Below are 14,331 nucleotides of genomic sequence, written 5' to 3' on the forward strand. Positions count from 1 at the left end.
CTTCCATTTCTTCAGCATCCTCTCTACCCCACCTGCACCCCCCTCATATGCAGGTATTTTGATGTAGGCTGTTTAGGGTCAAAAAACTTTCATGGAATTCATTATAATAATAATAGACAAGGCAACTGAAGTTCAGAGAAGTTGCTTAAGGCCATTCAACTTGTACTCAGTAGGAGGCAAGGGTGGCCAGTGAGGGAATTGCAGAGTTTGGATTAATAAATAATGGTGTTTAAGATAAAACAAGGTTGCTTGTGTTTGGGGGTCAGAGCTCTCAGTCCATCACTGGGTATTTTCTGAGTACATGCTGTGTGCCCAGCTCAGAGCTGGCTTGCTGGAGCAGGGAGAGGGAGATCAAAAAGATAGAAGATGAGGTTCCCTACCCCCAGAAAGACTAGCATTTAGTCTGCCTCCAAGGAGTTGAGGCCATTTAATTGATTTTTGCTTTGAAAACTTTACATCATTGTTAGAAGAAATTATTTAAAAAATTTTTCTCCAATTCCATCTTCCAATACAAAGTTCGTTTTTGTACTTTCTCCGAATTTTGGGCAATAGGTAGACATAATTTTTATTTTTTAACATGAAATCTATAATTTTGTTTACAAATAATAACTGGTTTACCAATAATTTTGTTCCACTCTTTTTTACATATCTTGAAAACACATTTCCCTGCCTTCTCAGTCTTTTTTAAAATATTTATTTATTTATTTAGCTGCATCGGATCTTAGCTGCAGCACGCGGGCTCTTAGTTATGGCGTGCGGGATGTAGTTCCCTGACCAGGGATCAAACCCAGGTGCCCTGCATTGGGAACATGGAGTCTTAAACACTGGACCACCAGGGAAGTCCCTCTTAGACTTCATGATTATCATTTTTATGCTGCATACTATTCCCTCATATGGCCATACCATATTTAGCCACTTTTCTGTTGCTGCTTAATGCCAGTTTTTTTGTCATTATAAATAATGTGGCTATAAATATCTTTGTACATAAAACTTTTACCTCTTCTTTTAAATTATGTCCTTGGAATTAGTACCCAGAAAGGGGATGGCCTGGTCAGAGTGCTGACTGCTTTATAGCTCTTGTTATGTAGAGCCAGACTGCAACTGACAACATTTAATAACTAAATGAAGTAACCTATGTACTTCTGCTCTATATCTGAAAAGAATATTGTATAGAATAAGCACTATTGGCACCCACGATGTATCAGGTCCATGCTAGCAGGACAGCTGGGGATGAACGAGAGGCAGTTCCCACCTTTGGGGAGCACAGAAGCTGTGGCTCTTCAACCTTTTTCTCTTCCTAGGACACAAAATATTCAAAACTTCTACCCATCTTAGGGCAGACCCAGAATTTGGCGATTCTCCCAAATTCTGCAGGGACTTGAAACACAAGCATGTTTTTAAATCAGGAGAATCTTAATCAAAGAGGGTATAATTTTTGGCTTTGATGAAGCAGGTAGTTGACTCCTGGCTGTAACTCCACATTCCTTTTTCTCAGATTCAAGAACATCAGGATGTCTAGAGCCTGCGCTCCACAGCAAGAGAAGCCACTGCAGTGAGAAGGCCTCGCACCGCAACGAGGAGTAGCCCCCGCTCGCCACAGCTAGAGAAAGCCTGCGCGCAGCAACGAAGACAACGCAGCCAAAAGTAAATTAAATAAATTAGAAAAAAAAAAGAATACCAGGATGTGGAGTCGGGGGGATAAATTGGGAGTTTGGGATTAACAGATACACACTACTATATATAAAATAGATAAACAACAGGGACCTGCTGTATAACACAGGGAACTATATTCAATATTTTGTTATAACCTCTAATGGAAAAGAATCTGAAAAAGCATATATATCTGAATCACTTTGCTATACACCTGAAACTAACACATTGTAAATCAACTATACTTCGATTAAAACAAAAAAAGAATATGAGGATGCAAGATGAGAGGGATGGATAGATGACATAAAACGACTCTGATTTCTAAATTCAAGCAAACCATTCCCAAACCAGGCATTTGTGCTGTGACACAACTGGACAAGTAAGATAATCCTTTTATGTGTACATCTGTGCACAGGGCTTCTGGGTAGGTAGGCTAGGATCACAAAGAGACAGAACACTGGGGCTCAGGTGCCAGGATGAATTGGAGCCAAGAAAACTATGAAGAACCTGGGACCCAAAGGTCATAAGGTTGGCCAATGTATTGAGTTCATTAAATACTATGTACTAGGCACTATTATTAGGCACTGGGATACAGCAGTGATCCAAACAGATAAAAACCCCTGCCACTGGGGAACTAATGCTTAGGGGTGACCGGGGAGTACAAATAAGTGAAATATTGAGTATGTCAGATGGTGATAAATACAATGGGAAAATAAAAGCAGAGGAAGGTGACAGGGTGTTCTAGAGAGGAGGTTTTAAATAGGGCTTTCAGAGATGGCCTAACTGAGATGATGACATCTGAACAAAGGGCGAGCCTTAGGATGTCTGGGAGAAAAGCATTCCAGAGGCCCTGACGCAAAGCCTTTGAGGCAGAAGCAACAGGCCAGTGTGGGCTGGGAGCAGCACAAGGAGATGAGATCAGAGAGGGAGTTGGGGCCATTCTGTGGGTGGCCCTACAAGCATTTTAGGCATTACAGCTTTACTCAGAGAGAAGTGGGGGACCCAGTGGACAAGGAGATGTGGTCTGATCTGGCGAGGAGACGTACTCCAGGGGGAGGGGGACAGAGCCCAGTTAGGAGGCTAGTGGCAAGTCAGCAACCCAGGTCTTCGTACTCAACCCAGTTCCCTTTCCACGCACTTGGCCCGCCTCAAACTTGAGGTGTGAATTGTTGGGAAGGGCAGAACCTACAGTGAATCCAGCCAGGGGGAAAGGTTTCTAGGAAGGTTTTTAAGTTCACTTACAACTTCGTACGTTGGTCTCATTCGCACTAGAAAAGTTCCAGTGTGCGGTTTTAACACGGGGAGCCTGGGCGACGGTCCAGTTACACCACGGACAAGCTGTGTGGCTTCTGGCAGGTCTTCTAACCTCGGCCGACCCAGTTAATTCATCTGTAAAATGGGGCTATAAATGCCCTGACTGCTTCATATTTTCAAACGATATCACTCGAAAGCACCTTTGAAACATCGTTGTCGTTTACAATAAAAAAAATGTGAAAATGGAGCTGACCTCAAAGGGATGACTTTGTACAGCACTTCCAAACTCTTTCAAAAGCGCCAAGCTTTGTCTCCTTCGAGGTCGCCGGAACCTACTTGCCTCTCACCTAGCGCCCGCGGCGGGGCTGGGAGTGCAGCCGGGCGGCGGCTGGCGCGGGAGGGAGGCGGCGCTGGGGGCCGGGGCGGGGCTGCTGAAATCCCGAGCCCCCCCGAGCTGACCCCAGGCTCTTTCTGCCCGACTCTTGGCCAGGCCCTGTGCGGGCGCCGGGGCGGAGGGCAGCTGCGGGCCGCGGGCGGGAGGACAGGCGTGGCAGGCGGCCGCGACGCGGCCTGGGCGGAGCCGCCCCCGCCCTCCTACCGCCCAGCTCCCGCCCGCCCCAGGCTCCCCGGGCCCGCGCCGCGCTCTCTTTCTCCGACAGCTGCCGGGGAGCCCAGCGCGCTGCTCTGCGTCCTACCCCGTCTGTCCCCGGGAGTCGCCGACCGCCGTCGCCGCGCCATGACCACGCAGCAAATAGCGCTCCAGGGCCCGGGACCGTGGGGCTTCCGCCTCGTGGGGGGCAAGGACTTCGAGCAGCCTCTCGCCATTTCCCGGGTAAGAGCAGCCTGGGACGCGTGGGGAGCGGGGCCATCCCGGGCTGGGGAGCGGCGTGACCCAGAGGGGAGCTGGGGCGGCCGGGGCGCCGCGGGCGCTGTTGGAGACGGCGGCTTCCGGAGCCCGGGACGGAGCCGGGGCGGCCGGGCGCAGCCAGGTGCGCCAGGTGCGCCGAGCGCTTTCCGCGCACCTCGGGCCCGCAGCCCCCGCCGCGCTTGCCGGACCCCGCGCTCCCAGGCGAGCCAGCCGGCTGCGGAGCACCACTTACCGCGTCCGCGGGACAGAAAGGCGCAGTTTTCGTGCCTTCGCTCCGGAAGCGTGGCCGGCGCGTGGACGCGCTTTGTCCGCGGGTGAAAGGCTCAGGGTCCCCACAGATCCCGCAGGCTGAGAGGTAGCGCTTCCCCGTTCTAAACAAGCCGCAGAGCGGCGGAAAGCAGTTTGGAAGTAGCAGGAACCACCTGGAAAGTGAGGTGGAGAGGATGGGAAGTTTACTGGGGCGGGGGCGGGGAGGGCGAATGAGGTTAAACGCAACTATCGAAACAATTAGTTTCTTACTCTTTGGACTTGATCCACGGCCAAGTTTTACCTCTCTAATGTCTTTTGGAGAAATGGCGGGATTTTGGAAACAGACCCACCCGTATAAACCCTCTTGGATATTCCCCTACTTCGCGGGAGATGGCCGTGCCATATTTCTGCCTGGCATTTCGGGATTACCAACTGATCGGCCCTTTCCCCCCATAAATAGGGCTGCGGTGGGGTTCCCACCTTGTGTTTGTCTGGGGGAAGTTGGTGCTTGAAAAATTCTCAGAGGGTCCTCATCTGTTTGGAAGGGCCCAGGTTCAATCGGAGACGACCAGGTCCATGATCCCCAAATAAAGCGGAAGCCCGAGGGAGACCCAGACTCACTGTTTGGAGGCCCAGGCTTTGGTCATCTTGCTAAAGGCAAGGTTGATGTCCCACTGAGAGTTGCCACATTCAATGTGCCACCAAAAGGCGGGCAAGAAATTTTTTTTGAATGAAAAAAGGGAGCGCAAACACTCTCTGGTACCCAGCTTTTATAGGCCTATCATTCCATTCTTGGGCTCATCTGTTTGCTGAAGATGACCCTAGACCTGCCTCCCCAGCCATCTGAACATTCCTCCTTTTTCTTAGAGGGGGAGGGTGGAGAGGGAAGGGGAATATCTCTATGGGTCTTTTTGACTTAGGTGCTTGCCTCCAGCCCCCGAAAGAATATGGTGGGAGGCGCAGGAGGAAAAGAATTGGGGCTTCCTCTTTGGCTTCTCTCCAGCCACAGTCCTACCCACATTTCCTTGCAGGTGGGCCCTAGTGGAGTGATGTCTTCTCTGACCATCCCACTCCCAAAAGGGGCAGGTGCTACAGTTCTTAGGCCCTGTCTTCCACCTGCTGTCCCCAGGGGACAACTTAGATTATTCTTGCAGGTACATGCTGTCTTCCCAGCCACCAGCCAGATTCCTCAAGTGCAGAAACTGTGCCTTCCCCAAATCTGGACCCCTGCCCCCAAGGCTGGCACCGAGCTGCACCTGGCTGTGCCCAGTAAATCTTTGCAGGTTTATTAATAAATGCTTATCCAGGGAAGGCACATTTAGACTCGCTTACCTCATAGTCCATTTGTCCCCACTCTTTTGTGTCTATAATTAACCTGTCAGCCGGCTCAGCTTCTGAATTTATGTATGACATGAAACCCTTTCTTAAGAACTGGAGAATATGGCTTCCTCCAAGGAGTCGGAGCTGGAGCTGGAGGGACAGAGTGGGGGTGATTAAAAAAAAAAAAAAAGAATTGAGAATATATTGGCCATCTATTAAAAGGGCAATTACTGCCTGCCATTTTAGCTGGTTTTAAAAGACTTAATGTAAGTGGCCCTGTGCAGGAATGATGGTATGGGGTGGAAAACACAATACTGTGAATTCTTTAGTTTGTACCCTCATCTGTTTGTTTATTTTTTTATTAGCACATGTCTCATGAGCATATAGCGTATTCTAGAAACTATACAGCAAAGCCCTGGAGTCCCAGAAATGAAGAAGACATGGCTCCACTCTCAAGGTGTTCATGGTTTAGTGAGGGAAGCTAATCTTTATAACGCCCTGGGTTGTACTTTAATTGAAAAGTGAAAGTGACTCAGAGGAGGTGACATTCTCTTGCTGACAGTAATTTACCTGTTTATTCATCTCATTATTCCCACATGGAAAAAACGTGGGCCTCCTAACTTCCTGGGAATGGGAAAGTCATTGTCGTAAAGGGTCCCTGAGGTAGCTGTCTGAGATCTGGTATAGGTCTGATTTTTGCTTCTTACTTGAGCTGTACCTGGGGTGAGTCTTCTACTGTCTGTGGCTGCCTTTTTTATCTCTGCAACGGGGATAACTCCAGCCATTGGCTGTGAGTTAAGGTATGTGAGATTGCTCTGTAAACAGTGAACAGTAGTGAGGAGGTGTGAGCATCCGCAAAGTTATACAGACGTTCTGGTTGGTAGGTGTGCTAGATTCATCATTCGGGGCAGATACAGTTTGCTGTGGTTTCGTATATGCAGACTTTGAGTCTCCACACCAAAGCAAACCATAAAATTAGGCTGGGAAAGGAGTGCCTTTTATTTAAATAGCTATGTTTGCTTTCTCTTGCATGAATTATTCTGGTATTGGCTTCATTCTTTTGTCAAACTACTAAAGCTCCTGAATATAACTCTGTAATCTTGTATACTTGAAATTTTTTCTTTCTTAACTTTTTTATTGTGAAATTAAAAAGTCATAAACTAAAAATGCACAGCAAATGCTTATAAAGTAAAGACCCGTAGAGTTACCACCCAGGTCAAGAAATAGAACATTACCAGGACCTCAGCAGCTCACTAACCTACCTCCTTGTTTTTAGCCAGTTTCTGAACAGAAACAAACAGAACACATTTGTGTGTGTGTGAATAGCTGCTTTTGTTCCTCAATATTTTCATCTTTGTTATTGTGATACACTTAAAAAATTTCAATCCAGCTCTCCAACTGTGAATGGACGTAAACTGTCTTTCTTCCTTTTACCAGTTTCTCATTTAAGCCTCTACCCTGGACTCCCTGAAGTCCTCCTTGGACTCCTGACACATTTGTAATTGTCCTCTGAGATTTTTTTTCTCTGTCAGTTCCTGCTCCAGGTCTACAGTTGTCTATCTCCTTGAGTTGTGGTATGTTTTTTTTTTCCCATGTCAATTTCTTATTTCCTCTAGTTGCTTTCCATGGAAGTCTTCAGAGAATCCACACCCAGGCCAAAATTGCTGCGGAGTTTATGTTGACTGTTTTTCCTCTCCCAGCAACTGACAAAAGGCAGGAAGGGGCGGGGCCAGAGATAAGGGGATGCTCTTGGTGGGAGGAGTTGCTCGTTTGCCTCTTGAGTCCTGGGGAAGCCTTTGCTAAGAGCCTCTGGTTTTTGCTCAAGTGTCCTAAGGAGTGTTTAATAATGGATACTCTGTAGTCACAGGGTCTTTTCTGACTTTAAAGAGTGTCATTTCCAGACTCAAGTAGGCTTGCGTCATGTCCTTAAGGTCGAAAGAGCAGGGCTTATCTGTCAGATTGTGAAAAGTGAGAATTGTCCATAAAGGCTCATTATGCATTAATGGCCCTTGCTCTGTACTCCCTCATTCTGTGAAATTGATCACCTGGGAAATATTAGCTGCTCCAGCTGATCTAAGGAGAGGAGGAAGAGGATGAATTACAGGGAATGGCTTGGAAGTGAATGCTTGAGCCTACTGGCATGAAATTCACCAAGCCATGTTATGTCCCTTTGACCAGAGACCCTGCCCCTTACCTAAAATCCTGGATGCCAACCTTGCTGGCTTGTCTTTGAGGAGGAGAGAGCGGAGAATGGTGTTAAGGTATTGCAACAGGGCAGATAATTGAGAGGACGTTATCATTTAACCACTGAGATCACTCTCCTACTCTGATCAGGACTGGGGAAAGCACCAGAATTGCTCTTGTGCTGGGACTAGTTAGGAGTGGCTTCCAAGCTGTGCTCATTCCCTAGGCCGTACCTTGCCATTGCTCCCTGGAGGAGAGGAAAATGAGTATTCTTTGCCTTTTACAGGGGAGAAGCTCAGTGCCCATAGGTTAGGTAATTTGTTTGAATTTACAAATTTTTTCAATGAATGAACTACTTCTTAACTTCTTTGTAAAGGAAAAGGTAAAGGCTCATTTAAAAATGAGCAAAAGGCTATGTCAGAAAATTATTTTTTAAAGGATGATTTGACTTCCAGTATGTCTCAGAGGAGAGCCTGGAGAAGCTTCCAGAACTTCTGTATGGTGCCTGGTAGAGTGTCCAGGGCAGGAACTCAGGCTGAACTCCAGTCCTGAACACCACACTGGGTGACCCCAGGTATGTCACGTGCCTTCTCTGGGGCTCAATTCTCTGTAAAGATAAATAAAATAATAAATAAGTAAACCAGTGGTTTTGTACCCTTTGAATATGAGGGCCCCCTTTTTTTTTATTGTTAAAAAGTGTCCCAACCTCTCATATGACACTAATTGTACCTTCAACCACCAGTTGATGAGAAAGCGTAATATGAATTCAGAAATGTTTTCAGATGAATTTGGGTTGTGTTATTCATCTGAATATCTATGCCCAAATGACTCTTATGTTAATCACAAGAGCGTCCATTTACACTTGGAAGATTTGTGTGAGACTATTTATTTGATTGGCTTGCAGCAATGACCATAGTTAAACTGTATATGACTTTTTATATGCCAGGCAGTGTTCTAAGAGCTTAACATAGTCTTTCAGTAATCGTCACAAGTATCTTGTGAGGTAGATACAATTAAGATACCCATTTTACAGATGAAAAAACTGAGCCATGGAAACATTAGGTACTTTGCCCTTGTCATACAGTAGTGAGTGGATAGAACTGGAATTTGGCTGAGCGGTCTGGCTTCAAAGCCCATAGCCTTAACCTCTCTGTCATAATAATGTTTTAACAGTAGCTAATATATTTTGAATGGCTACTCTGTGCTAGGTGTGCACTTGCATTATCTTTTTCTGTACTCCCCACAACCCACGACACAGGACACAGGACACACAATACATACAGTAAATTGAAGAGCTGGGATTTGAAGCCAGACAGATTGACTCCCAGGCCAGCTTCAACCACAGTATTCTGCCCCCTGATAAGCTGTAACTGTCAATATTTCATTGATAATAATATTACCCAGCACCCAGGTCTGAGAAGTGCTAATGGCGGGGCAGTCATCAACATGAGGGGCAGGACTCTCCTGGGCTCCTCACCCCAGAGGCCCTCATGCCCATGGGGGTTGGCTGGGTTGGCCTCAGCCTGAGTGCCCCTGGAGCTCAGAGCAACCTAGAGAGCAGCACCTCCCCTTCCTGTTTCTCCTGAAAAGCTAGAAGCCATGGCTTTTTTTTTTTTAGAAGCCATGTCAGTTCTGGGAGAACTGACAGACCAGCCACAGGATTCCATGGCCGTGCGGGCAGGAAAGAACAGAAGAGCCGAGGAATTGGACGCTTTGCCAGAGAAAAGCCTCTGTAGGTGGCCAGGAGGGGATTTGGGGGCAGTTTTTATGGCAAATGAAGATGACCAGGGAGAGGACAGATCCACCTTGCCCAGCCAAGGATGGGCCTGCAAAGTGGCGGCCAAGTCCAGAACAAAATGTACCCATGAAAACCTCAGACGAGGAAGGTAACTTCTGTATGGCACTTAGCGCCCTGTGGGATTGTTGATACTGTTACTAGCGCCGACGTGGGTGACGTGGAAAGCTCATCTGTGACTGAGGTCCGTGTGTAGTACACTGCCTTCATATGTGTAGTACACTGCCTTCTCAGCAAATGCCATAAACATGAAAAACACCTTTCCAAAGAACACTCTGGTCTTGTAGGAGGCCAGGTTCTTGATCAAGGACTCGGCCTAATTTTAATAGCTATGACTACTCATGTCTATCAGATAAGAAGATAGGACATAGGGATGACCTGTATAGGATAAAGTTGTCAAATGCATACAGATAAATAAAATTCAGGTGATGCAGCAATGACTTACATCCATTTCTTTAAAAAAATTATATAAAAAATAAAAAAAAAATACTTACACTTCCACAGCTGAACGTGATCAGACCCTATGACCCAACAATTCTCCTAGTTAACTGCTCAATAGAAATGTGTCCACATGGCACCAAAAGACATGTCAAGAATCTTCAAAGCAGCACTATTCACGATAGCCCCAAACTCGGAACAGTTCAAATGTCTAACAACAGTGGAATGGAGAAATAAATGGTGGTACATATAAATGTATTTATAAACGTATAAATAATGATATGAAACACTGCAGCCATGAGAATGAAGGAATTACAACCATGCACAATGACATGGATCAGACAGGCAGACATGATGTTGAGAGAAAGAAGCCAGACATAAAGCATAAATACCACATCATTGCAATTATATAAGATTAATCAGGCAAAATTAATCTATAGTGTTAAAGGTTGGGATCACAGTGACCTTTGCCAGGAGGTTGGTGATGGGAAGGAGGCACGAGGGGCCTTTGGAAGTTCAGGTAATGCTCTGTTTCTTTATTTGGTGCTGATTCCACGGGTGCACTTTCTTTGTGAGAATCCATCCAGCTGTTTATTTACAATTCGTGTCCTTTTCTGTATGTGTGTTATGCCTCAATAAAAATCTTACATAACAACCCTTGTGCTTATTATAAAAGATCAAATAATATAAAAATGTGGACAGCACAAGGTAAAAGCCTTCCAACACCTTTCCCCAATCTTACTTCTCAGAGGTAAACACTGTTTAACGGTTTGCTGCAAAACTTTTCAGACAGTTTTCCATTCGTGTAGCATTTTTAAAAATCAAATTACCATGTCATGGTGAACTATTTGGATGTCACTGCTTTGTACTTTCTGCCTTATTTTTAATGCAGCAAATCAAGAATTAAAGCCATCTTGATGTCATGGGAAAATGAAGTCTCGGTATCAGCCTGATCTAGGTTCAAACCTTGTCTTGTCCCTATATTAGCTGTATGTCCTCAGGCAGGGTTAGCCTCTGAAACCTCAGTGCTCTCATTTGTAAAGCGGGAATAATAGTCCTTGTCTTCAAAGGTTGTAGTGAGGATTAAGATGATGTCTAGACAGAGCTTAGCACTATGGCTAACACGTAGAAGGTGTCAGGATACAGTGGTACTATTAAAAAAATATATTAGTGGTAGCTACTGTGTATTGAGTGCTTATTATGGGCCAGACATTGTTCTAAACTCTACAAATGAAATCTCATTTAATCCAGCAACAAATGAGCTTGACCCTATTATAAATTTTATTTGACAAATGAGGAAACTGAAGCAATGGAGAGTATAACTGCCCAAGGTTATGTGTTTAGTGAATGGTTAGGATTTGGGTTATGGGTCGTTGTTATTGGGGCTGTTTAAAAGCACACGGGATTCACTGGGACTTGTATAGGGACCTTTGAGAGACTGATGACTTCTTGATCAATTAGTCAAAGTATTCTACTTTGCTATCTGCTTTTTAATTATATTCCTACCTAAGAAATGATGGTCTTTCAGACTAAGAGCAATAAGTTCTTTGATCGGCCACCCCTTGGCGTTAATAGCTTCCTTTTGCAGCGAGTGCGAAGTGAAGCTGGATTACGGCATAGCTCAGCTGCTTGGACCTGAACTACTTCATTGCCTCATTTTCTTAAGCAAATGGTTATGGAGTAACCAAGAACATTTTGAAACATTCTTAGGGTTTTCAAGCCAACTGCATAAGCTCATACAGCTTCTCTTTCTATAATGTGGCTTCAAAGTCTGTGCCATAGCCTGGGCCCGCAAACAAACTGAGTCAGAAGTCTGACCAAGGAGAGTTCAAATTCCGCATCTAAGTGGCATACTGCAGGGGCGGGGCTCTGCTTTGTCATCCAGCTCAGAGTCGTTTAAATTTATACCTAAATAGGGACTTCCCTGGTGGCGCAGCGGTTAAGAACCCGCCTGCCAATGCAGGGGACATGGGTTCGAGCCCTGGTCTGGGAAGATCCCACGTGCCGCGGAGCAACGAAGCCGGTGCACCACATCTACTGAGCCTGTGCTCTAGAGCCCACTAAGCCACAAATACTGAGCTTGCGTGCCACAACTACTGAAGCCCATGCACCTAGATCCTGTGCTCCGCAACAAGAGAAGCCACCGCAATGAGAAGCCTGCGCACCGCAATGAAGAGTAGGCCCCGCCCGCCACGACTAGAGAAAGCCCGCACGCAGCAACGAAGACCCAATGCAGCCAAAAATAAATAAAATTTTTTAAAAAATTTATACCTAAATACTTGGACACAGCCATTAGTTTGAAGGAGGTTGTCCCTAAAGGTGCATGGCACTGAGATTGAACGTGAATTCCAAATTTCTTTATTCCAGTCTTGTTTGTATAATGTTAAAAATTATTAAGTTATCATTATTTAATATTAATACACCCAACTTGTAAGGTGATTTATAGCACCAAAATACATGGCTACAAAATTTCAAACAAAAGAACACACACCGTAAGATGTAACAAAAAATTGGGGTCTTCCCTGGTGGCGCAGTGGTTCAGAATCCGCCTGCCAATGCAGGGGACACGGGTTCGAGCCCTGGTCCAGGAGGATCCCACATGCCGCGGAGCAACTAAGCCCGTGCGCCACAACTACTGAGCCTGCGCTCTAGAGCCCGTGAGCCACAACTACTGAGCCCGTGTACCACAACTGCTGAAGCCTGTGCGCCTGGAGCCTGTGCTCCGCAGTGGGAGAAGCTACCACAATTAGAAGCCCTCAGCAACTAGAGAAAGCCCGCGCACAGCCACGGAAGACGCAACGCAGCCAATCAATCAATAAATTAAAAATTTGGAACTTAGAAGAAGAAAGAGATGTGCCAGGACCTTTCAATGAGGTGGTTTCTGTAATTGCATACTACATTTAGCTGTGAGTTTTCTGGTGGAGGCAAAATAGGAACCATGTTAAGTTATTTAGGCATCTGGAATGAAATAACTTCTGCAGTACTCCATTTGCATTCAAGGATGTTGACCAGTGGTGTAGGGGATTTTTTTTTCCTTTGTTTTGGTAAGAGATAGGAAAATACTATTCTAATGGATGTTTCTTTTCTTTTTTTTTTTGGCCTCGCCCCACGGACGGCACGTGGGATCTTAGTTCCTACCGGGGATGGAACCCCTACCCGCTGCAGTGGAAGCGGAGTCTTAACCACTGGACCTTCAGGGAAGTCCCTGGATGTTTCTTTTAAGGGCCTTTTATGCATTTTAATAGAATGTAAGCCTTGAAGTTGTCTCTGGAGGCGCTGAGATCTTAGATTCTAAGTATTTTTTGTTTACCTGGTTAACTTCGTTCAGGGAGACCTTTGGGGGAAAAAGGCTGGTCAGCATCTCCCTTGATGTTCCCAAACCTAGTGAGCATCAGAATCTTCCGGGAAGCTTTAAAAAATAAAGATTCCTGGGTCACACTGTGTAGACCAGGGGTCCCCAACCCCCGGTCCTCAGACCAGTATCTGTCTTCAGTCTGTTAGGAACCGGGCCGCACAGCAGCATGTGAGCCTCATCTGCCGCTCCCCATCGCTCGCATTACTGCCCGAACCAACCCCGCCCACCCTATCTGTGGAAAAATTGTCTTCCACGAAACCGGTCCCTGGTGCCAAAAAGGTTGGGGACCGATGGTGTAGACTCCCCTCAGTAGATCTGAAGTGGGAAGTAGAGATCTATTTATATTTTTAAAACCTGAGGGGATCTGACGACCAACTTGTTTGGGAACCATTGCCTCATCCTTGCCAATGTCATTTCCCCCTAAGTTATTGGCGAGCTAGGTCAATTTCTGGTCTGAAGTTTAGATGCCAATTCCAAGGGTCAAGGTTAACAACATTCTGTGAACATTCAGGAAATTGACCTGTATTCCTGTCTGCAGAATAAAGTCAGAGAACCTTTGAACAGGGACAGTTTCCCTTGCGGGTGTGGGGTGAGGCTGCTTCAGAACTGTTTAAACTGTTTGACAAGTATTTGGTTAAAACCCCCATCTCTGTCAAAAGAGTGGCAATACAATTTATCATCCAGACTGAAACACACTGTTGAAAATGAAATGGGGTGCTTTTGATAATTAAACTGGGAAAATCTGTTACCATCCTGGGCAAACCAGGGTGTCTTGTAGTCCTAGTCATAAAACATTTCTGCATATAATTTTTTAACTAAGTCAGTGGTCACAAGCACATTTGCATGAAGGGGTTCGGAGACAACATAAAAGAGTTTTGACTCGAGGGTGAGGTAGTGGAAAAATTAACAGCTGCAAGAAAGATGCTAAATGGCAGCTGGTCCCAGGTTTCTGTGTTGGGGGCAGTAGAGCATGGTGAGAACTGACAAAGTGGAGAGTGTCTGCCTCAGCTAAAGGGGGCAGAGTAATTTAAATTTTGAAAAGCTAAGACTGTAGACTGGATTCATTTCATGGGCCTCCTCCAGCTTTCAATCTTGAGCTTAGGGAGTTAAAGGAACCCAATCTGGCTGTCAATCAAACACGTAATTTTAAGTAGAAGTGCCTTTGGACAAGTCCTCTAGGGTAAGCCAGCCTCAGAATGGCTGTCCTAGAGGCTGAAT

General features: G+C 45.9%; 1 protein-coding gene and 2 long non-coding RNA genes across 3 annotated transcripts in view; 2 read left to right on the forward strand and 1 right to left on the reverse strand.

The window, feature by feature from the left end:
• Positions 1–412: 412 nt before the first annotated feature.
• LOC141276810 (uncharacterized) lies at positions 413–3,465 on the reverse strand. Its single transcript, XR_012326974.1, has 2 exons — positions 3,158–3,465; positions 413–3,039 (listed from the first exon to the last, which is right to left on the reverse strand). It is a non-coding gene; the product is annotated as an uncharacterized lncRNA (long non-coding RNA).
• A 35-nt stretch (positions 3,466–3,500) lies between these two features.
• PDLIM1 (PDZ and LIM domain 1) overlaps positions 3,501–14,331 on the forward strand; it is a 45,902-nt gene continuing 35,071 nt past the window's right edge. Inside the window, exon 1 of the mRNA XM_019939675.3 lies at positions 3,501–3,736. Coding sequence (XP_019795234.1) covers positions 3,641–3,736 — 96 coding nt within the window. The 5' untranslated portion in view covers positions 3,501–3,640. The remainder of the gene's footprint in view (positions 3,737–14,331) is intronic.
• LOC141276811 (uncharacterized) lies at positions 4,505–10,413 on the forward strand. Its single transcript, XR_012326975.1, has 2 exons — positions 4,505–8,099; positions 9,144–10,413. It is a non-coding gene; the product is annotated as an uncharacterized lncRNA (long non-coding RNA).

Source organism: Tursiops truncatus, chromosome 16 (genome assembly GCF_011762595.2).
Source record: "Tursiops truncatus isolate mTurTru1 chromosome 16, mTurTru1.mat.Y, whole genome shotgun sequence".
Lineage (NCBI taxonomy): Eukaryota > Metazoa > Chordata > Mammalia > Artiodactyla > Delphinidae > Tursiops > Tursiops truncatus.